This window comes from Lissotriton vulgaris, chromosome 2_1, assembly GCF_964263255.1.
Source record: "Lissotriton vulgaris chromosome 2_1, aLisVul1.2, whole genome shotgun sequence".
Lineage (NCBI taxonomy): Eukaryota > Metazoa > Chordata > Amphibia > Caudata > Salamandridae > Lissotriton > Lissotriton vulgaris.
In genome coordinates this window covers 1,413,167,652-1,413,191,618 of record NC_141687.1, presented here as the reverse complement: position 1 = coordinate 1,413,191,618, position 23,967 = coordinate 1,413,167,652, and the positions used below count along the sequence as shown (strand labels likewise).

Genomic DNA, 23,967 nt, shown 5'->3' with positions numbered 1-23,967 from the left:
CCTTTTTAAGAATCCAATCCCAGCCACCAAAGAGAGACCAACTCCAATTTCCGCTTTCCATTCCCTTGACATTCTCGAGGAGGTCTAATATGTGTTTAGTAATGTTCTTTTCGATTCCGACTACACACTGGTTTCCACTACCACGCATACACCTCCACTCTTGGCTAAAGTAAAGTCCACTGCGTATCTAATCTGTTCAGAAAATATTTGCATACTCTCCAACTGAGTAGTGATGTCGCGTAAAGCAGCCACAATAGTGTTAGACAATATTTGCAACTTGCACCCAATATATTCTCTCCCTTTCTCACCCCGGGCCATAGAGGTACCTCCCAAAGTGAACATAGAAGAGAGGATGTATCCAAAGGTGATCTCACTACTATAGATTTTGACCTCTGTATCAGTCACTCCCCTACAGAATTCTTTGGTCAGAGTCTTCTTAACCCAACGAGCATTAGGCTTTGCAAATTTACAGGGCACACCTAAGGGCAACAACATCCCAAAAGCGGCATCGTCTGTACCATTATGAACATTAGAATAAGTACAGTTCGATAGAAAATAAACCCCTGGTTGTTCATAAATCCATATTTTGCAATCTACTGCGGGATATCTGATGTTCATTCCAAAAGTGCTCTGATCTTTGTCATTCACCAGGGGCTTTGTATTTTTGTACAGCACTTTTCCTGAACAATTGATATACAGAGAAGTGTCCGTAATATACACAATGGGACAACAAGCAGTAAAATAGCCAGCCTCCCGGGTAACTATAAATTCCTTATAGTGCCAACCCACCAATGTGACATTCTGCTTATCCATGTAAAAGTTGTTGCATTATGTGTTATTATCAAACTCTGGATACCCCATTCCCAGTGGCTTTCTATATTATAGACAAGGACCTGGGTAGCCAAAACCAAAAACACCTTTCACTTCAGTAAATTGCTCTGGATGAGTGTAGGTATAGTTCACAAGAGATAATGGGTATGCAGTCCATAAACTAGTGACAGACTCAGTGGGGTAACAAGTTGTCCCTTCTCCAAAGAATCTCTTGTGCGTATCAAAAACACATTGCTCGGGGCTGTTCTTTTCTTTCGTGGTAGGGAAATAATTTTAACCTTGGTACGCAAAGACACATCCTGACCATTTTCCAAAACCCATAAAACCCGACACTTTTGATCAGCAAGAAAACCACAAGGGAAACACATGCCATTTTCTACTTACGGTTCCACAGCACATTATGCGGGGCAACAAGAATCACTGGTTGCTCTTCCTCGGCAACCAACCTACCAAAGGGATACACAACGAATGCTGAAATGAGGGAAAAATGCAAAGGTAATATACAAGTTCCCGGTGTCTGTCAGAGCCTTACTGGTACAGGCTCCTATTGTCCATCAATACGTTGGCCCTCTTGAGCACCGGCGGTGGAGCTTGCTCTGTCCTATGCTTGTATCCCATGTCGATCACAATGGTATACCTCCAAAGTATACTTTGGACGTCCCAATCTAATGTTCAGGCAACTAAACTAAAGTAAGCAAAATTCTTCACTAAGTTCAATAAATCTCCGTTGGTACTATAACTCAGTACAACCTATGTTGCACAGGCCATCCCTAATCTTTTTTCTCCTTAGATGGATTTCCCTCAGCTGAGGGCATAAAGTTTACCTAGCAGCCCCAGGCACTGTAGGATCAGTAAACAACAGCTCCTGGATAGCTCGTATTTCCGGAGGAACAGCCACATTCAACACGTCGTCATTTTCCTTATCCTTCTGAGTCCAAATTAGTTGGGCATCGCTGAATGGGACAAATCGAGGCGCTTGCTCACACTCGGAGACCCTGATACCGTCCTTAACCCACTGGTCGTAGGGAAGAGGTAAAAGAAACCTCTGACAATGGGTGGCATGCACCCAGTTCTTACGGCCTGCAACCTTTACAGCATTATGCATCACCAATAGGACCTGTTCATGCCCCTTCCACCCCAGTTCCAAACTTTTCTTTTGCTGAAAATTCCACAGAAGAACAAAATCTCCAGGAGCAACGCTCTTCCTCAGATCTCCCGAGGCTTCTCCGGGAGCAACGTGGATTTTAATTCCTTGACTTTTAAACTCTGCTTACCTGCACTGCCTGCCTTCAAGCGCCTCGGACCCAGCGCTCAGATCCTCCCGGCTGCCCCTTACTGTACGCGACCCAGACCGCCTCCGCTGACCGGCCCCTCCTTGCCTGACTCTCGGAGTGGGACAGGCGGCTCCTCCATCTTGGGCGGGTCTGGGCTCCGCGCTGCAGCTCTCTGGCTCCTCCCCCCCTGGCAAGCACTTTAGGCACTCACCTGCTCGCACGCCCACACCTGTTGTCAGATCTCCCGAGGCTTCTCCGGGAGCAACGCTCTTCCTCAGATCTCCCGAGGCTTCTCCGGGAGCAACGTGGATTTTAATTCCTTGACTTTTAAACTCTGCTTACCTGCACTGCCTGCCTTCAAGCGCCTCGGACCCAGCGCTCAGATCCTCCCGGCTGCCCCTTACTGTACGCGACCCAGACCGCCTCCGCTGACCGGCCCCTCCTTGCCTGACTCTCGGAGTGGGACGGGCGGCTCCTCCATCTTGGGCGGGTCTGGGCTCCGCGCTGCAGCTCTCTGGCTCCTACCCCCCTTGCAAGCACTTTAGGCACTCACCTGCTCGCACGCCCACACCTGTTGTCAGATCTCCCGAGGCTTCTCCGGGAGCAACGTGGATTTTAATTCCTTGACTTTTAAACTCTGCTTACCTGCACTGCCTGCCTTCAAGCGCCTCGGACCCAGCGCTCAGATCCTCCCGGCTGCCCCTTACTGTACGCGACCCAGACCGCCTCCGCTGACCGGCCCCTCCTTGCCTGACTCTCGGAGTGGGACAGGCGGCTCCTCCATCTTGGGCGGGTCTGGGCTCCGCGCTGCAGCTCTCTGGCTCCTACCCCCCTGGCAAGCACTTTAGGCACTCACCTGCTCGCACGCCCACACCTGTTGTCAGATCTCCCGAGGCTTCTCCGGGAGCAACGCTCTTCCTCAGATCTCCCGAGGCTTCTCCGGGAGCAACGTGGATTTTAATTCCTTGACTTTTAAACTCTGCTTACCTGCACTGCCTGCCTTCAAGCGCCTCGGACCCAGCGCTCAGATCCTCCCGGCTGCCCCTTACTGTACGCGACCCAGACCGCCTCCGCTGACCGGCCCCTCCTTGCCTGACTCTCGGAGTGGGACAGGCGGCTCCTCCATCTTGGGCGGGTCTGGGCTCCGCGCTGCAGCTCTCTGGCTCCTACCCCCCTGGCAAGCACTTTAGGCACTCACCTGCTCGCACGCCCACACCTGTTGTCAGATCTCCCGAGGCTTCTCCGGGAGCAACGCTCTTCCTCAGATCTCCCGAGGCTTCTCCGGGAGCAACGTGGATTTTAATTCCTTGACTTTTAAACTCTGCTTACCTGCACTGCCTGCCTTCAAGCGCCTCGGACCCAGCGCTCAGATCCTCCCGGCTGCCCCTTACTGTACGCGACCCAGACCGCCTCCGCTGGCCGGCCCCTCCTTGCCTGACTCTCGGAGTGGGACAGGCGGCTCCTCCATCTTGGGCGGGTCTGGGCTCCGCGCTGCAGCTCTCTGGCTCCTCCCCCCCAAAAACGCCCCATGACCCTCCTCCCCCATGTGTCCCTATATTATGGCTCCTCTTTTCCGGCGGCGCAGCGGACGGGCGCAGCGGGCACGACGAAGGCGCGCAGAAGTTGCGCCTAAGTTAAGCCCGTCTGCGCCCGTCCGCGACGGGCCGGGACCAGGGACCATCCACTCTGCTCCTTCATTGGTTTACTCTTCTTCCCAACTCAGTGCTCTCTCCGTAACTTCTCCTCCCTCACTCTCCCTACTGCATCATCTAGACAAATTTGGTATCCTCACCTCTCCCCCGTCTCACCTGACACGGGCCTCCCATAGCCCTACTCCTTTTTCTGTTAAATCTCCCCCTGTCTCCCGCCCTTCCCTGCTCCTACTGTAGCCTCTGCTTATTTACTTAACACCCGTTCGGCAGTCAAACACCAGACAGCACTCTTTAATCTCTTGACCACCGACTCCCCTGACTTTTTTTTCCTGACCGAAACCTGGTTCACAGCTGACTCTCTTCCTGATCTTTTAGCCATTCTCCCCGATTCCTACTACGCCCTCCGAGCTGATCGCCCGGATGGCAAGGCTGGGGGAGGTGTGGCAATGACTCGACTCTCAAATTCCAACTTCTTTCTCATCCCCCTATACCTAATGTGGACTACTTAGTGGCCCGCTCTCTCAATCTTCCCGCCTCCCTTACTGTTGTCCTCGTCTACCGTCCCCCTCAATCTATGCCCTCCTTTGTAGCTTCCCTTCAGGACCTTCTGGCCACCTTGGTGGTCAATAATTCCTCCGTCCTACTCCTCGGCGACTTTAATTTCTGGCCGGGTGATCCTAGGGAAAATCCTTCTTCTAAAGACTTTTCCGCCACCCTCCAATGCTTGAACTTCACATCCCATGTCACAGCTGCCACCCATGTTCAAGGCCACATTTTAGATCAAATTTGGTCCTCTTGTCCTCTCGCTTCACCTCCTTCTATATCTCCTTGTATTTGGTCGGATCACTTTATCATTTCCTTCTCTATTCACCTGGGTGTGGTTGACAAGCCCCCCCTTCCCAAAAACATTCTAGCCCGCAGTTGGAATAAGACCGATCTTGATTCTCTTTCGTGTTCCTTGGCTTCTTCCGCCCCGGACCTCACTGATCTCCCCCTTGAATCCCAGGCCTATGCCATCAGCACATGGCTGTCTTCTTCGTGTGACCTAGTGGCCCCGCTTAGAAAGATCAAAGCAGTCCGCCCCTATGATGCGCACAAATGGTTCTCCCCAGAGCTCAAAGCGCTAAAACTAGACCTTAGACGGTCGGAACGCCTCTGGAGATGGAAGTACTGTCCTTCTCTGCGCGCCAAATATAAACAACTTCTCACCGAATATAAAAAAGCCATTTTAACGGCCAAAACCTCCTATTTCACTGAGAAAGTAGCTCTCTCCGCCAATAAACCCCGTGAAATTTTTTCTCTGGTTCACAATCTTGCCACTTCCGATCGCTCCTACCCTTCTCTGGTTCCCTCCCAGTCCCTCTGTTTGTCACTCAATGACTTCTTCATTGACAAGATTGTGATGATCAAAGCTAACATCCCTACCGTGTCTCAACCCAGCCGCACCTGTTCCCTCGCACCTCCCCCGTCCTCCTTTACTCTCTTTTCCCCTATCTCACCTGATTTATTTCTCAAATATCTGCTCAAAGTTAAGTCTGGCTCTCCCGCGGATTGTGCACCTGCACGCATTCTTAAAACCCTCTTCACCAACTGTCCTGCCCCCCCTCTTGCTTTACTCAATTCTTCTTTGGCTATTGGTTCCGTCCCCTTATCTTTCAAATCTGCAATCGTCCTCCCCATTTAAAAAAAAAACTGGTCTGGATCCCTCTCTCCCCTCTAATTTTTGACCCATCTCCCTTCTTCCCTACCTCGGCAAGATCCTTGAGACCCATGTCACCTCCTGCCTCTCCTCGTATATTGAGGAGAATGGCCTCTTGGCTTCCCATCAGGCGGGTTTCCGCCCAGGCCACTCCACGGAGGCAGTGGTCCTCGCAGTTCTGGATGAACTCAAGGGGAAAGCCGATTCTAACCTTCCCCAAGCCTTGGTCCTCCTCGATTTGTCCGCTGCGTTTGACACGGTTGACCACTCCATTCTTCTCGACCGTGTCAGCGCAGCGGGCATTCGGGGGGCGCGGCCTTTTCTTGGCTCGCGTCCTTCCTTCGGGATAGGTCCCAGGCTGTTCACCTCTCCGGTTTCTCTGCCCCTCCCCGCTCGGTCTCTTGTGGTGTTCCCCAAGGTTCCTCCCTTTCCCCTCTCCTTTTCAATCTTTATATCTGTCCTCTCATCTCTTCCCTTCTCGAGCTGGGGGTCTCTGTGTACAATTACGCCGATGACCTCCAGCTCGTCTTTGATCTCTCTTCTTCTCCAGACTCTCTTCCTAAATTTTGTTCCACTTTAATTTTCATTTCCGAGTGGATGAGCGCTAATCATCTTAAGCTCAATCCTGACAAAACTGAACTTGTCCTCACTGGTGGTCCCTCTAACCCTTGGTCCCCTGCACACTGGCCCCCATCTTTTGGACCCCCTCCCTCACCTGTTTCCTCCGTTTGCACTCTTGGTATTAAAGTCAGTCATGACTTATCCATGCACAACCAGATCAGTTCCGTCGTGTCCTCCTGTATCCGGAAAATCTCGCGTTTCTTCTCCACCGACGCACTAAAAACCATAGTCGTGGCTTTAATCATCTCCCGCCTAGACTATGGGAATGGCCTGTACGTGGGCATACCTGCTTACGAAACTCGCCGGCTCCAGGCCATCCAAAATCAGGCCGCTCGCCTCATTTTGTCTCTCCCCAAATCCTCCCATATCACTCCCGTTCTCAAATCTCTCCATTGGCTTCCTATCCGATTCAGACCCTTTTTCAAACTGGCTTGCTTAGCTTTTCGAGCTCATTCCCGGTCTGCCCCCTCTTTCATCACCTCTCTCATCTCTTCTCACGCCCCTAGTCGCACTCTTCTATCTTCCTAACTCTCTCTCTTGCACATCCCCCGTTTTCGCAAATCCAGAACTGGCGGCACTCGGTTTTCTGTCCTGGCCCCCCAGTTCTGGAATAGCCTCCCACTTTCTATTCGCTCCATTCCCATCTACACTCACTTTCGTAAGGCCCTTAAAACTTTCCTTTTTTCTCAGGCTTTCCCCTCCTAGTTTTCCTGGTTTCCCTCTGTGAGCTCTGACCAGGTCCCCAGCGCCAGGAAGCCGCTTGGCCGCAGTGCACTTTATTAAATATTTTTTTTCATTTTTTTTCATTTCATTTTCTGAATGTTGTGGCTGGATCTCTCTTATGTAGACAACGGGGACTCCCGAACCTGCTGGTGAATAGAACATAAATTTTCTGTTATATGGCCAAGATAATCAAGTAACATAGGGTACTCCATTTTAGAGAACCGACGAAGGAGCAGGATGCACCAGACATTTGCCAGGCATCCAAACACAACCTCGTACAGTGACAATCCTTTTCCAGAATGCTCTATCATTCTTGTTGACTAAATAGCCAGCGGCAAAGCATATGGTCACATCAATCCTGTTGTCTCTTGTGTCTTGGACAGTTTCAGTTTAAGAGTACCATTGTACTTCTCAACCAAACCCGGTGACTGAAGATGATTGGCAGTATGGAGTTTTTGCTTAACATGAAGACCCTCACAAATCAATTGAATCACTTTTGCATTAAAATGACTTCCGTTGTCACTCCAGATAACTCGGGGCAAGCTGAAACGAGGAAAGGACTCCTTCAGGAGCACCTTTGCAGTCGCAATGGCTGTATTGTCTTTAGTTGGGTAAGCTTCAACCCATTTTCTGACTGCACACACAACCACCAGAACATACTTTTCAACAAATTATTACATCTCTCTAACTCAATACAGTTCATTTGAAAGACTTCAAAAGGGAAAGTGGGTGGTGCAAAATTACCAGTCGGTGTAGGGGTACCCTTCCCAGGATTATGCATCATGCATACAATGCAGTACTTCACTAAGTGTGCAGCTGCCTTAGTGATGTTATCATTCTGCCATACAGCATCTAACAAATTACAAATTATCTTTGCACTAATATGAACTGGACCATGGGTCATAGTAACCACAGGAAGAACATATGCATCTGGTAAAATCCATCTCTGTTTCCCTGATTTATCAATCGAACATCCTTCCTCATTCAACTGTGCTGTACTTTCCTGCCACACCGCTAATTTTTCTATCATAGTTTCACTCTGTATTTCCTTTACACTTTCAAGTGTATCTTCAAACATGACAAGCTCAGGGACCCACCTAGCTGGACCTGCTACAAACATTCTTTTCATCTTTATCTGGGCCATTTCCTTAGCTGTCTGATCTGCAAAAGCATTTCCTCTACCTATGTGTTGGACTTGGCCCTTTTTGCAGGGTCATCCCAGAACGTTTTACCTTTCTCCTGTATTTTGTCTGACCTGTTTTTGTTGGTTTTATGACTCTGGGCACTTTACCACTGCTGATCAATGTTAAAGTGCATATGCTCTCGCTTTTGTAAATTGATGTATGGATTAGTGATTCCATGATTGGCTTGTTTGGTTTACTTGTCAGACCCTAGTACAGTGCACTGAGTGTGCCCAGGACTTATAAATCCAAATGATGCTGGTGGGCTTGCAGCACTGGTTGTACCACCCACAGAAGCAGCTGGTAAAAGTGTGTCTAAGGCCTGTCATTGCAGAGCCTTTGTGCAGTCTTGTACTGTCATGCTGACTGGGCAAGATCACCCACTTGCCAGTCCTTAAACCTTCCCTTTTCTTCATATCAGTCACCCCTATAGTAGGCCCAAGGACAGGGTGCATTGCATGTATAAGGTAGGATATGCCCTGGTGTGTGTGGCATGTCCTAATAGTGAATTACAGCCATTTTCGTTTTTCACTATTGCAAGGCTACCTGTTCTCCATAGGCCAGAATGGGCAGTTAGATTATTACATTCTTATAATCCTAACTGACTCAGAGAACATGGTGGAAATTCGAGTTTAGTATGCCTTCCACAATGCTGGCTATACCTCCTGGGGTGCGGCTGATGTCTCTGCCCTGCACAGTGAAAGAAGAGAAGGAATGCTGTCAACAAAGATCTCCAAGGCTGTACTTTCCCTCCACAATGCTGGCTCCACCTCCTGTGGGGCGTTTGATGTTTCTGACCTGCACTGTGAAAGGAAAGAAGGAGTCATGTGAACAGAGTGCTCCAGAGTGGTTTGGACGGGGCAAAAGCCCCTCTCCCCTCGGAGAACAAAGGATTTGGGGGTATAAATATTGGGACCCTGATCCCAAGAAATTAGATCACTTTTGGACTACAAGAAGAAACCTTTGCTGAGGAGAGGAACCTGAAGAAACCGAGGAGAGACTATCCCCAAGCTGAAGTGCTGCTTGGGGGATTGGCCTGCAGCGGTTGCCTGACTGCCAAAGAAAGGAGAAAGGAACTTTGTGTACTTTATTTTCAACTTGGAAAGGATCTCCAAGGGCTTGGAACAGAGCTTGCCTCCTGCTGAAGTCTCAGGGACAACTGACTTCACCCCCAGCTCCCCAGAGTTCTTTGGAAGTGCCTGCTGCTGTTTTGGGTCTTCTGAGGGACGGCGTGTCGCAAGGAACTGGAAGCGCGATGCAACAAAGAGGAAGCGTGTCACCGTCGCTGCTGCTGCCGTCGCTGCTGCTGCCGTCGCACTTCTGAACAACGGTGTCGCCGCTGGAGCTGTCGTATTGCACCGCATTGAGAGAAGCGTCTCGCAACAAAAAGGAAGGGTGTTGCCGTCGCTGCAGCTGCCGTCGCACTTCTGAACAAGGGTTTCGCCACTGGAGCTGTCACGTTGCACCGCATCGAGGAAAGCGCCTCGCATCCCCGGAGAAGCGCTCCGCCGTCGGAGCTACTGCCGTCGCATTTCTGAACAAGGATGTCGCCGCTGTAGTTGTCGCATTGTGCGGAAGCTTCTGGCAACCGTCGGAGAAGAGTGTAGCAGCTGAAGCTGTTGCCGTCGCATCGCTGAACAAGGGTGTTGCCGCTGCAACTGTTGCATCGAATCGAGACTTCTCGCATCATCGCAGAAGCGTGCCACATTTGGAAGATCTTCACGTCTTTATTACTTTGCACTGGAACTTTGCCACATTTCCATTGCTGCAACACTTTTGTTGTGGAAGCGCAATGCATCGCATGGTACATTGACTTAAAGTGTTGCATTTTACGAACTAAACAGAGCTAAGCTAAAACTACCATTTTATATACAGTATTGTGGATTTTTGCTGTTTGTGGTTGTTAGAACTGGGAGTCTCTAGTTGGCAGAGGTAGGAACCACTGTCCAAATAGGGACCCTTGCTTCTAGTCAGGGTAAGGAGGAAACCTCTGAGATGACCCCTGCTCACCCCCTTGGTAGCTTGGCACGAACAGTCAAGGCTTATCAAAGGCAATGTGTAAAGTATTTGTACCAAAGCTCACAGTAATACAGTGAAAACACCACAAGCTGCCTCCACAACAGTTTAGAAAAATAAAGGTATTTAATCTAAACTACACAAGACCAAAACGACAAAAATCCAACATACACAGTTCAAGAATATGGTTGCAAAAGAGTTCTTAAGGTTCTCAAGGTTAGCGATAACATTCACAGGTGCGTCACCTTTTAGCCACAGTACCATTGTTAGCGATAAAAAGTTCAGAGCACAGAAGCTGTAGCGGTGAAAAACAAGCGATGCATTGCTCCTGAGACCCCTGAGAGGCGTTAGCGACAGCCACGCTGCAGCAGCGGGCATGTTGCGACAAATCCAGTCTGTATGGGGAGGAAGGCCACTTGTATGGATTCCGGTGCGTAGGTTCTGTAAGAAGTTTTCTCCCACAAAGGTAGGATGCGATGATTTTTGGGTATTGCGATGATCTCCGGGGCGAGGATGCGCAATCCAGCGGCGATCTTTCTCTCGCAGCTCCTCGATGCGATAGCTCTTCGATGAAATGCCGCAGCGACGTGATGCGATGATTTCACCCAGCGATGACAGGCTCTGCGACGATGTTCGCAGCGGCGGAAATCTTCCCGCTAACGAAGGGTGCGACATCTTCAGGCAGCGGCGATAGGCGCTGCGACAATCTTGGTCTTCGTAGCGGTGGGAATTTTCTCTCTCAGCCGGGTTTGCGATAGATTTTCTGTAGCAAAGTCTTTAATAGCTTGATTTCCAGCTCCCCAAACACAGGTACAACTTCCAGAGGCACCACACATGGGCCACGCACTCCAGGAAGGACAGAACTCTTTCAGTAGAGTGCAGGGAAGCTGGGGGTGAAGTCCTTTTGTTCCTGGGACTTCATAACAGGGAGCCAGCTCTCTCTCAGGCCCTTGGAGATTCCTTCAAGCAAGGGGACACAGCACAAAGCAAAGTCCTTCCCTTCTCCTTGGCAGCAAAGCAACAGCAGGTCAGTCCAGCAGAGCAACAGCAGGACAGTCTTCCTTCTTCAGTTTCAGCTTTCTTCTTGGCAGAAGTTCCTTCTAGATTCCAGGATGATCTCATTTTCAGTTGTCAGAGGGGTCCTGTACTTATACCCCTAAAAATATTTGTTCTCCTTGTGCAAGTATGGCCTGAGTCCGGTCTGAACCAGTTCTGGGTGTTCCTTGAGCACTTCGTTTTCTGTGGCTTCTCCTTTCTTTTCAGAGTGAGGGGCAGGGTCATCAGCCGCCCAGCAGGAGGTGGAGCCAGCATTGTGGAAGGCAGGCACAGCCCTATTCAGGCCCAGGTGCTATCTCCTCCCACCACTCAAGTTGCAAATGCAATCATTCAGCCCAGGGCTGACCCAGCCAGCTCCTGGGGGCTCCCCAGCCCCTGTCACTCTCAAACCAGACAGTCAATTCAAAAACAGGCCAAGGCACACAGAAAGGTCAGACAAGAGAACAGCTACTTTCTAAAAGTGCTATTCTCAAACACAGGATTTAAAAACAACCTTTCCTAAAAGATGTGTTATTAAATTCTGAGTTCAGGTATACCAGATTTGTATGTCCTATCTTGTTCCTATGAGAAGATATGCTGGTAGCCACTGTAGCCAGCATCACGCATGATAGCCTATGGAGCAAGATAGCCTTGCAGCAGTGAAAAACGAAAATGGCTGTAATTCACTACCAGAGCATGTCACCTGCACAAGTACGTGCTCTACCTTTCACATACACTGCACCCTGCCCAACGGGGGACCTTGGGCCTTCCATAGGGGTGACCAATGTGCACAGAAAGGGAAAGGTTAGGCCTGGTCAGTGGGGACACTGACCAGGAGGACATGGCAGTTCACAGACTGCACACAGGCACTACGGTGGCAGGCCTGAGACACCATTTTAGGGCTACTCATGTGGGTGGCACAATCAGTGCTGCAGTCCCACTAGTAGCATTTGTCATCACCAGCCCTGGCACACTCAGTGCACTTTACTAGGGACTTCTTGGTGATACAAATATGCCAATCATGTATATCCAATCACAATAACAATTTACGAAGAGAGCATATGCACTTTAGCACTGATCAGCAGTGGTAAAGTGTGCAGAGTCCTATTGCCAACAGCCACAGGTCAGGAAAAATAAGGGAGGAAGAAGCAAAAAGTTTGGGGATAACCCTGCAAGAAGGGCCAGTTCCTACAGTGGTCTTGTGTTAAGTCTATATAAAGAATACTTATTTTTAATGTACAGCTGTGTGGTGTTCATCTGTAGTTTTGTCACTGGGTTACTGTATGTGGTCACAAATGTTTTACACACTGCCTCTGAGATAAGCCTGTCTGTTCGTGCCAAGCTACCTAGGGGGTGAGCAGGGGTCATTTTAAGATTGTACCCCCTTACCCTGACTAGAGGCAAGGGTCCCTATTCGTCACAAGTACCTACCTGTGCCAACTAGAGACCCCCAAATCTAACACTATGTCATCAGTGACCTTCTGGTGGGCGCTACACTTCACTATTGCCAATTTCATGGGGAGTGTCAAAGCAGACAGAAGCCTCATTATGAGGTGCCCATGTTGGATTTGGTGCCATGTGAAGGAAGGAACCCTCTCTCTGTCCAGAGTCTTCCAAAATTATGTGCAACCCCAAAGGCATACTGGCTGTCAGTATAAATATTGACAAATAGGTCCTTGCTTAATTCGCAAGCTCGAATAAGGGCAGCTAACTCAGCAGCTTGAGCTGACTGATAAGGGACCCATGATGTCTCTACCACCGTGTGCAGTGTGGTAATAGCATAGGTTGCAGTGCTGGTGCCATCTGGCAATTTAAAACAAGAGCCATCAACATATAGTTCCTCTTGTGGGTCAGATAAGGGAACATCAGTCAAGTCTACCTGTCCTTTTGTCTCTTCCTCCGTTCAGAAGATACAATCCTGTTTGTCAACTTCATCACTCTTGGAAGGGAGAGGTAGTAATGGGGCTGGGTTTAGAGTAGCACATCTTTAAATCGTGTTATGTTTAGTAGACAATGTCAGTTCATGGCCAGTAAGACGTGCACTGGTGAGGTGCTGTGTCTTTTTCTAATTCAAGAGCGTGTCCACAGCATTGGGCACCAGGACTGTGAGGTCAGTATCAAGTACAAGTCCATCCGTTTGCCTGATGAAAGTGGCCACAGCCGCGACTGCTCTCAGACAGCTTGAGAGGGTTCTCACAACAGGATCAAGCGCAACAGAGAAATAAGCACATGGCTGTTGCTTATCCCCAAATTTTGTGTTAAGACAGAAAGCACACAACCAGCGATTTCACGGATAACACAAATGGCTTACGATAGTTAGGGGTGTGCCAAGCACGGGAGCCGAGCAAAGCGCAGCTTTCAATTGCTCAAAAGACTGCTGACATTCAGGCGTCCAAGGCAAAGGCTCAAGTACTACTTTAGTTGTCAATGCAAGCAAGGGTTTGATTAGTAAGGAGTAGTTAGGTATCCACTGCTGACAATATGAAGTGATACCTATAAAAGCCCGCACAGCTTTCTGAGTTTGTGGAACGGGCATTATAACAATGGTACTGATGAGCTCAGGGGTCACCCTCCTACCCTCCTTCAACAGTAGGTGACCTAAATAGGCGACCTCCTGTCGACAATACTGAAATTTAGAAAGGGAAACTTTATGTCCATGATGAGCTAAATGCAGCAACAATTTAACCGTACTATATCTACAACCCTGTTCCGTGTCAGAAGCATTGAGGAGGTCATCAACATATTGCACCAATGCATTACCTGAGGGAAGCGAAAGGTAATCCAACTGATTCTTCCAAGCTTGTCTATAAATACTCAGACCTTCTATATAGCCCTGAGGAGCTCGACAAAATCTAAAACTTATACCAGCTAGTGTGAACCCAAACAAATATGTGCAATCAGGATGAATGGGAATACTAAAGAATGCGTTTTGTCAAATCAATAACAGAAAAGAATTTAGCAGAAAAAGGAATCATTTTAAAAATGGTGGTAATATCGGGAACAACCTGAAACTGGTGGACCACAATTTTATTAACCTCACGCAAATCAATCATAAATTGGTAAACATCCTCATGATCATCAGGGGAACCTGAGGGTGTCCGTTTAAGAATAGGACTAATATAAATATTAGCAGATGTCTCCTCAACTACTCCATTTTGTATCAAATCCTGAATAATCTGTAGAAGTGCTCGTTCTCCCACCTGAGGTATCTTATACTGAGGAATGTCAGGCAAAATAGCATTGTCTTTGACATCCATCGAAACTGGTGGAATATGCAATAGTTCTACATCTGTATCACCTGTCGCCCATAAGTGGATGGTACATTAGCAAATTAAGCTGGAAGATGGTGAGACAGACACTCTTTTGTACTCACATTTGGGCCAATCGTCATATAAACATCTTTTGGGGGAACAATAAATGGTAGCATACAATTTCTTCAATAAATCCAAAGCCATCAAATTTTCACTACAATTGGACGCCAACAAAAACGGGTAATCCACAGTGAAAGGACTAACAGTTAACATCAGGGATCGTGAAATGGGGCTTACTACCAGTACACCTAAAACACCTACCAAAACATTATTATGGCCAGACAGAGCCGGGAATGGACCATATGCCGAGAAACAGAACTCTTTGTTGCACCTGTGTCCACCAAAAATTCCTTAGTCGAACCTTGCAACTCTGCAGAGGCATAAGGCCCACGCTGATGTACAGGTGTTAGAACTGTTCCCTCACTCTGTCCCTGGCTATCCTAGCTATGAGACATCCCTGTTGCTTCATCCATATCATAATCATCATGGTAATACTGTCCATCGTTAGGGTCATAAAAATGATTGGTATCAGAATAACCCTGTGAGACCACAGCACTTTGAGCTCTACCAGTCCCTCAACCTCGTCCACGAGGACCCCGTCCTCTAGGAACAGCAACCTTCTGTAAAAGTTTAGGGCACTCGCTATGCCAATGGCCCTCCTCCTTACAGTACGCACACTGATTTGGCCCCAAAAGTGTCATCGTCGGCTTCCTACTAGTGCATGGAAGCTGTCTTGCAGAACAACCAAGTCCTCTACCATTCCCTCTAAACGCTTGCTGCAACAGCACCTTCGTCCTTAAATCCTTATGCATTTTAAGAATCTTGCGGGGCTTTGTACGTTGTTGATTAAGCCTGAATGGATCCCTGTGAATCCTCTGAATGTCTAGATGAAGTTCCTCCGCTGTGTGTTTGAGATGTAAAGTTTTAATTAGAAGTTGGATAATGTAGGCCTTAATATTGCTGCCTTCATTAGCTTCAGGTACATTCAGGATGCGAATATTGCATCGCCTTGAATTGTTTTCCAAGTGCTCTATTCTTTCAGCCAGTGCAGTGTCTTCTCTTTTGAGCTTCAGTATCTCCTCCTTAGCATTGTCTAGTTCTATGGACATCACTGCAGTTGTCTCCTCCAAGGCTCCTGTCCTTGAATACAGCCCATCAATTTTGCTGTCTAGTGATTCGCAATATGACCTAATCTCTCTCTGGATTTTAGAAGACTACTCAAATCCCCGTTTAACATCGACTGATAGGTTTGAAATCATGGTTAATATTGCAGAGAGGTCTGAAGGTGGAGTAGAGATAGAGACTATGGGAGTAAGAGGTTGAGATATCTGATTTGCTTGCTGTATAATACTCTGAGAACTCTGAGAGCTTTGGGCTGAAGTTGGAAAATCTTTAAGTGTTTGAGCTAATTCTCCCCCTGTTTCATGGTTGTTATCGCTGTCGAGGAGGCCAGAGTTTGCCAATTCTGTAATGTTATGTGGGAGTGAGAGCGCCATGTTAGTGTTGGATTGGAGCGCGTCATTGTCTCCTTTAGAGATTACGGAGATTTCTAGTACATCAGTTGTTTGCGTGTTATCCATATTTTCCATATTTGGGAGTACAGAGACAGCGGCCGTATTGCCAACTTGTGGTTGGTCGGGGCTTGTCTCAGAAGAGGTTGCAGTAGAAAGGTAACTGGCATGTGCGAGACTCAAGACCTGGGGGATTGCCTTAAAGTATGAGCGCAGAGAAGGTGTTATCTTTGTGTCCGGGTCCAAAACCAATTTTTTTTTCTTAGACCTCTTGGATCTTTTGGGCTTGGCTTCTACTGAAAGGTATGAAGAAGGCTTAGAAAGCGTATTTTTTGTAACGTCACTAACGCTAGTAAACCTGATGGGTACTAGGCTAGTTGGGACTATTGCTTTAGGGTCCTCAGTTGCGCTGTCCTGAACCTCCTGTATGGTAGTCTGTGAAGACTCCAGTATTGGGGCAGAGAGACAGTTAGATTTTTCTGAGACTGGTCCCCCTTGGTTATTCAGTGGACCTCCTACTTTAGTCGGTTTTTCACCTCTACAGCCTTTTCTGCGCGATTCTGAGATTAATTTTATTTTTGCTTCGGGTTGGGTGATTGCTCCACTGCTCAGAAAATATGGGTTTTTTATAATACAGGCTGCCTGGTCTATGACCTTAAGCGTTGAGCCTGTGCACCCCACGGGGTCAGAGTGCACTATCGCAAGAGTCTCGGGCTGATCCACACGCTTAGGCGCATATGACTCACAGGACTTTGCTACCTTCTCCCCCTCCCTCTCCGTTAACAAACCCTTCACCTCATTTGGAGAATGATCCAGCCGCACGAGACCATCAAACCCCTCTGGAGGCACTGTAATTAGTGTAGCGAAGGTTTCAAAGATCTCACCGCCTCCGCCTCCGCCCTCCACTGTTTGCTGGCTCTCCGTGTCTGCTGCTGCTGGTGACACCGTCGGGAAGAGGTCTCTGCGTAGAGAATGAGCCCGCCTCCCTCTACGGTGCTCCAGGGCCGCTCGGTCCCACCTCCAGGGTGCCGGTACGGAGACGACTTGTTTCTGCAATATTAACGGAGCCGACAGGCTCGGCAAAGTGTGTATAAACGCCGGCTGCGAGTGCGGACAAATCACGCCCCCAGCGAGACCAAGCACGGGGAGTAGGCGGGCGCTACCGGCAAGTTCTGCATACTCTGCATACTCTGAAAGCACTGCGAACTCGATCATCGAAAAATGTTTTTACAAACAAATTAAGCTGAAAAAAGAAGAAATCAACTCCTTAACTCGGCCATAATCCATTAAATCCGGCCCCAGTCAGAGACGTATAGAGCCAAGGGACGTCCCGCTAGAGCCCAGAGCGAGGTATCGCGGCTGCTAGCCTGCCGCCGCCATGTTCCTCATCCCATCAAAACATTCCCTTGAACACCACACCCAAAACCTGTGCAAAGTGATGTTGACTAGAAGCTATGTTTGGTACTGGCCGAAGGTGTAAAACATGCTCAACCTCAATCACTTGATACTATGGAGAAGTTTACCGAGCTCCTTACCATCTCCTGTTTTTAAGGTTTTGCTACACTGCGCAGTCACCCGTGGCCTTCCTGTCAGATCAGCTGCGTTTATCATCTCACGACTCTGGCTATGTGTTTTCCATTATAGCGTGCTGGCATGGTGAGAGAGGGGTACAGACAGTAGCAGCTCCAAGCAGGAAAATAGGCATTGTGAAATTTTGCCTAAGAATTTGTCAAGTAGCGGGAGAGTGATCAATGGATCAACGGACACTAATTATCACTTGAGCAAGTGAAAGGTCCAGTCACAGCATGTGCCCGTATAAGGTACTAGTAGTTCAACCAAAAAGGGGGGTGCTGCACTGTTCCTCAAAGGGGAGAAAGATTAGGAAAAGCTGATGTGACCGAAGGTGTGGGTAGTACACCTTTGGGCATCCATTTTGTTGGATGTATTTGCCTCACACACCCAAAAGGGATTACTTTACCTAACGTGGTTACTCCTAGCGAGCTGCCCTTCTTCACTGGTTTTAATTGTAGTAGGGGGACCCCCAGAATCAAGTTGTTTCCGGCATCCCCTGCTGCATTTTAATCACTACATCGAGCCTACCTGATACTCTGCCCACATACCCCCACTTCACCATAGGGCTGTTGGATAAAAAAGATCTCCGCTAAAGAGCCCCTCCTCGAGGTGAGCCCGTTGGGGATTGCACCGCCCCCCCGACGAGGAGCAACCGCCAATGATGAAGCATGACACCCTTTTGGGTGTGTGAGGCAAATACATCCAACAAAAAGGATGCCCAAAGGTGTACTACCCACACCTTCGGTCACGTCAGCTTTTCCTAATCTTTCTCCCCTTTGAGGAACAGTGCAGCACCCCCCTTTTTGGTTGAAATTTTGCCTAAGCACAGAGAAAGTCTATAACATGCAAAAGCTGTCAGAAAGGGACTTTGGGGCCTTTTCCGGGCCACAGCACAAGCCGCAATAGTAAAAGGCATGTTTCCAACCACCTACACATTGGTCTCATCATAATATGGAAGCGCCAACTTCTTGTCGGGCAGTCTCCATCCTGCTACATTGGCGGTCGGACTCACGTCCTACCGCTAGCGTAATGAGGCCCTTTGTGTGAAACTTGGATTTTCACAATCCCAATGACTTTGGTGATGGTAGCAGCATCCTGACTCTGAAAATTGTTCAACTGCATTGTGCAGTTGAAGCTCTAAGGCACCACACAAGACTAGTGGCGTAGCAAAACTTGATTGGCCCCCCTGCAAAGTGCAAGCAAGGGGTCCCCATGTTCCGGACCCAGTCAGGAGCACTCAGGACAAGGACCTGCCACCCATGCACAGTGCTGGAGGGGGGGCTCTGGAGCTAGAGACACCACCTGCACAGCGGGGGCTAATGTTATGCCACTGCACACAAACCAGTGTTAGCAGCAGCGCGAGCAGAGGCTCGTTAAAGGATCAACCCACAAATCAGTGGCAGGAGGAAAGGGGAAGCTAATGAGAAAAGACATGTTCAAAGAAACAGGAAGTGGATGGAATTTTGTTTACAGTAGCAAAAGAGGGGGGCCATTATTCCAAGTGAAGGAGAGATTAAAAAGAAAAATGTGCTCTGGGTTCAAGATTTACGTCCAGTCCTTTTCACTCTGGCAGCTGGGCAATAGAGTAGCAGCCCTTCTTGCAGAGCAGCACAGCCGCCATTTTGAGTCTCCCACAGGTCCAGAGGTGTACTGAAGAGTTGAGTTAGTGAAATGGGTGTTCTGTTAGTACACATCGCATGCTCCAATCCTCGTACTTTTATCATTCCAAATAGCTGTGTTGAGCAAACGTGTATTGACTCATTTTAGTGCATATATCCGCTGGCCTTGCACACATCTGTTTCCATGGCAGGATGGAAGTCCAGCGATCTCTGGGCCATCAGTTTGAGGTCTGGCAAGACTGATTCCGAGGTCGCTAAACTTGGTAGGATTTAAGTTAGTATTAGTAGCACCCGTCATTTAAAGTGCCGAAAACTGGAAGTGCAGTATTAGGCACTGTATAAAACATGTATGAATCTCCAATAATTGTGTAAATGCTGGCCGCTTTTTTCTTCTAGTAAGGAGTTAAACCTACATTTGAAATAATATAAATAACTAAACCTGTAGTGAAGGAGGTAGTTTAAACAAAGATCTGTTTGACCTCTCTTCCTCTCAGTCATACAGAGCTACAAACGCTGCAACAAGCAATCTCCTGAATTTCATGTGCTGTCTGATCTGAGTTGCATAGCAGGAGCGCGTCTTTGCATCTCCTGTAGTGGAAAGTTAGGTATTCAGGAGGTCTCTTCAATGTGATGGCATAATAATAATGCACAGCTGAAAGGGAATCTGCAGTAATACCTTAAGAGCATAGCCTATCTGAACTGACAGTGCACTTAGGCAACCGTTCTCTCCTGCTACAGAGCCAACACAAGTTCTGCTTCAGACTCAACACAAAATGGCTTCAGTTTCTGCTAAATTATATAAAGAACCATTTGCAATGCAATAGGTCTCGCATTCGAGTTTAAGCTAATGGCATTGTAAATGACAATGCGTTTTATTTCTGTTTTAAAAACTAAAACAAAATTTAAAGGCTTTGTTATTTGCAATGTCAATAGCTCAAACTTGCGCAAATGCGAGACCTATTGCATTGCAAATGCTCGTTAATGCCCTGTGTTGTATTTTTCATGAGCGTTTACTGTCTGTAAACAATGTAGTGCCGAGTAAACTCTCTCCATAGATTAAACACTGGTTACAGTACCCACTTTTCTCCTCATATGACCTTCATTTCTCGATTTGTCAGTGACTTGACACAGATAAAAGCTGTCCATAGTATTGCATTCTGCAGCACACATAGAAAGAAGAAAAAGCCTCTTGTGATTATTTTTGTACAGGAAGGTATCCCTTTCTTATAAAAAATAGTCATCTCTGCAACGCAGGCACCCTTGCACCATGGTGCAAAGGTGCCTGCGTTGGCGCACGGCAGCCCATTGCGCGCCAGCGCAGGGGAAAAGGTCAGGAATGCGCCCTATCTTATAGATACTGGTCATTTCTGCCCTTTTCTTTTGACGTAGGGAAGCGTAGCAGGAAGGCCTGCTGCGTTGCCCTACGGCAAAACCTCATAAATGAGGCCCTAAATCACACAAATATGGAAAAATCCTACCCACCTTTGTAATTTTCTATACTGAATGATATGCCTCTAAATTATACATACCATTCAACTCCATTGAATTTTACATAGATGAGGTGGCCCTGGCCTGGGTTGATGATGATATTAGACTCCCTTTAGTAGAGGAGTTGACAATAAATCAGCGATAGACATTCTTTTCTGTGGTAAGGCCTCGGACCAACAGCCGAGTTTTATAAAGCTTACAAAAGGCAAATTTGCTCCACAACTGCTAGATATGTGCCCAAAGGTTCTTGAGAGAGGCCTCTCCCACCCACTGCTGTTGTGCTAAAGCCTCAGAAAGATGAGGAACAGTGTTAACCCTAACATCCTCTCTCTCTTCTTAATTTAGATGATAAAATACCAGCTAAAATAACAGTACACGGGCTGATGGGACTGATGAATAAACTAGTCTTGTTAGACCAGTCTGGATTTGCACACAGCAGGTCTATACCCAAAATCTTAAATATTTCTTCTCACTGATCATCTAGAAACACCCAGACGTCCACGCAACTTCTGTGTTTCTTGGTGCCGAAAAGGCCAGTGATTCACTCAAATGGCCTTTCCTGTTAACGATACAACCGACCATGTGTATCAGAAGATGCCTAACATCCGTTATCACATTTTTTTTATGTCAATTTGACTTGTCGGATCTGAGTTAATGGATACTTTTCTGGTTCTGTCCCAATCTGCAGGTGAACCAGACAGGGATGCGCTCTTTCACCTATACTTTTCGCTCTTGTCTTTTACGGGAGAAACATTGCGATATCATTCGCCACAAGGAAAATGCTAATTTCGGTCTGAAGATGCCATTCTACTGTTCACTAAAGATCCCATCCTGAACCTCCCACCTGTCATCAGCTGAACAATTACATTCAGTGCTTATTTGGGTATTAAAATAAATTGAAAGAAATCCCAAATTTCTCCTGTTACCTCAGCGACACCAGATATCAATACTGAATATCCTCTTACATTAGGGATAGGCTTAGTACAATACTTAGGCATAATAATAAATAGCGTGATAGAGAAGATCATCAGAGACAATTATGGGTTGTCTCCAAATTAGAATCAAAAATCAAGAGGTGGATTAGGCTCCCCTCTCAATGCCCGGTCACATTGCTGTCATTAAAATGGTAATAATCACAAAACTATCATACATGTTCACTAGAATCTCCATCACACCTAATGAACGATTTTTACAATACTTACTGCCCTACCATCCAGATTAATGAGGGTGGATAAGCAGCTCAGAGACAAATGGGATATCCTCAAGCTCCTGTTCCAAAAAGGCGGCCACTTTGCCGTATTCTTCCCCTGAAGACATTCTAAAATTACTGAATGCTGAGGGCTCGTTGAGACTTTGGTTGTACGAGAATGTGTGTCATGTCAGTCTGAATTTGTCTTTGGCTGTGTTCCAAAAAACCACCTCTAGGGAGTGCACTAGGAACACAAGGCACTTAAATGAAGCTTGTGGAGTTCAATTGCGTCCATTTTGCCTTACGATGCTCGAGTGTGCCCCTATCGAAAATGTGTAATTCATGAGTGTACTGCAAGTGTTTACAATCAGGTTCCTTAACCTCGGTAAAATGACCCTTGATTTTCTATCTGACATTCAATGTAAACCAGGGAAGACCAACCTCAAAACAAGGCCAGATTTACAGACTGTGCACATAAGACACGTTGAAATCCTCTGAATCTAAATGGATTTCATTTACAAAATGCAGAGCTATCCAGCATCTAGGGCCATATTATACAATGTGGCACATTTTCCTTGTTAGCTCCAGGCGCACCTTTCAAAAGGTGCGCTTGGCCCTAACAAGGAGCGTGCGTCGTATTTGATTGAACTGTTGCTCCCAGGGCAGCCGAGAACTTGTGCTGTTCTGCTGGCAGCGCATTCAAGTGGAGAGGATGTAGCCTTACGGTTAGAATGGTCAACCTCGAAGCTGGGGAACTGGGTTCGAGTCTCTGCATCAACCCTAAACATCCTGTGTTTCTGGGCAAATCACTTAATCTCCTCATGCCTAACAAATAAAATGAACATGTCCATCTGTAACAAAACTGGTTCTCATGTAAAGCACCCTGATACCTGATATCTTCGGGTCTAGTTCGCACTATGTAAAACTCCATTAAAAAAAAAAGTGAAATACAGAGCAGCTTTGAAGCAGCAGCTCTGTATTTCACTGTGCTGGCATCAACCTGCCTGCAATTTTAAGAGGGGTAAGAGATCCCCTTGTAGGCAGGTGTAGTGAGTGACTGCACCTCTTTGCAAGGAGATATCTAGGCGATACATAGGACCTCCTTAGGGCTGCCATCAGGGTGTGCACTGACAGTGCACCATCTTTTTGTTGGCACACTGTCAGAGTGCGTCATGACACCTTCTTTACCTTTGCACCCACGTCTATAATTCAATGTGCGGGGGCGCAGACGCAAAGAGACTCCCTCTTCTGCATCAGCCACGCCCCCATGCAAATGAGGGAATGCCATCTGATGATAGTATTAGCGATATATATGCGCCAGCGCAATCTGTATTACAGAAGAGGCTGCACAATTTTTCCCTATCCTATTAATTGTGTACTAATAAGTTTACTGTTCTTTATTATTACAGTGTTTATGAGAAATATTTAGCTATACATGTGCGCAAATGTACCTACAGTAATGCTAATAATCATGTTTTTCTGTTCAAGGACGAACATGGCTATGTTTCCAGACACTTTCACCGGAAGTACAAGGTTCCCTTGGACGTGGATTCGCTTTTGATCACCTCTGCGCTGTCGTCAGATGGCGTGCTGACCGTGACGGGACCAAGGAAACTGGCCGATGTGCCTGAGCGCGTCATTCCAGTAACCCGCGAAGAGAAGCCGGCAGTGACTGGCTTCCCAAAGAAGTAGGGCAACGTTTCCATTCCGAGTTTTTTCAAGCTGGGGAGCACCTATCTGTGGAAAGGAGGCTTTGCACCACTAATGCCAGGCTGCATGTGTTCATGCACCATGTGCCCCTGCACAGGTTTTGAGTCCTGTTTACTAAACTCAATAAAGTATCAAATAAAACATTATTGTTTCTGACTGTGATTGTCTTTCACGTGATGATGTACAGGCACTTGTAAAGCCCTCAATAAAGCGACCACAGTCCGTAAAAGTAAATATTTTTTTTTAAAACAAATCATTTTAAAAACAATTAAAAACATATGAGGTAAAGCCACAATAGAGATGTGTGTCCTAAAAAACCTTTGGAAATCCTATCTTTATGTGACTGAGGCAGATAGGTAAAACAGTGCCTTTGAAAAGACAGCAGACTTTTACAGAACGTGGATTTTAAATGGTCATTTTCCAGTGTGTAAGGGGCTAACCTTTTCCATGGAGTAAGGGGCATATTTATGAGTGCCCTGCGTCACTTTTGCGCCACATTACGTGGCGCCTGCATGACGCAGGGCTCTTATAAAGA

At 47.4% G+C, this 23,967-nt stretch overlaps 1 protein-coding gene across 1 annotated transcript in view; it reads left to right on the top strand.

Annotated features, from left to right (window-relative positions):
- Positions 1-23,561, top strand: part of CRYAB (crystallin alpha B) — a 51,187-nt gene extending 27,626 nt beyond the window's left edge. The window contains exon 3 of the mRNA XM_086958851.1: positions 23,211-23,561. Coding sequence (XP_086814977.1) covers positions 23,211-23,414 — 204 coding nt within the window. The 3' untranslated portion in view covers positions 23,415-23,561. The remainder of the gene's footprint in view (positions 1-23,210) is intronic.
- The last annotated feature ends 406 nt before the right edge of the window (positions 23,562-23,967 follow it).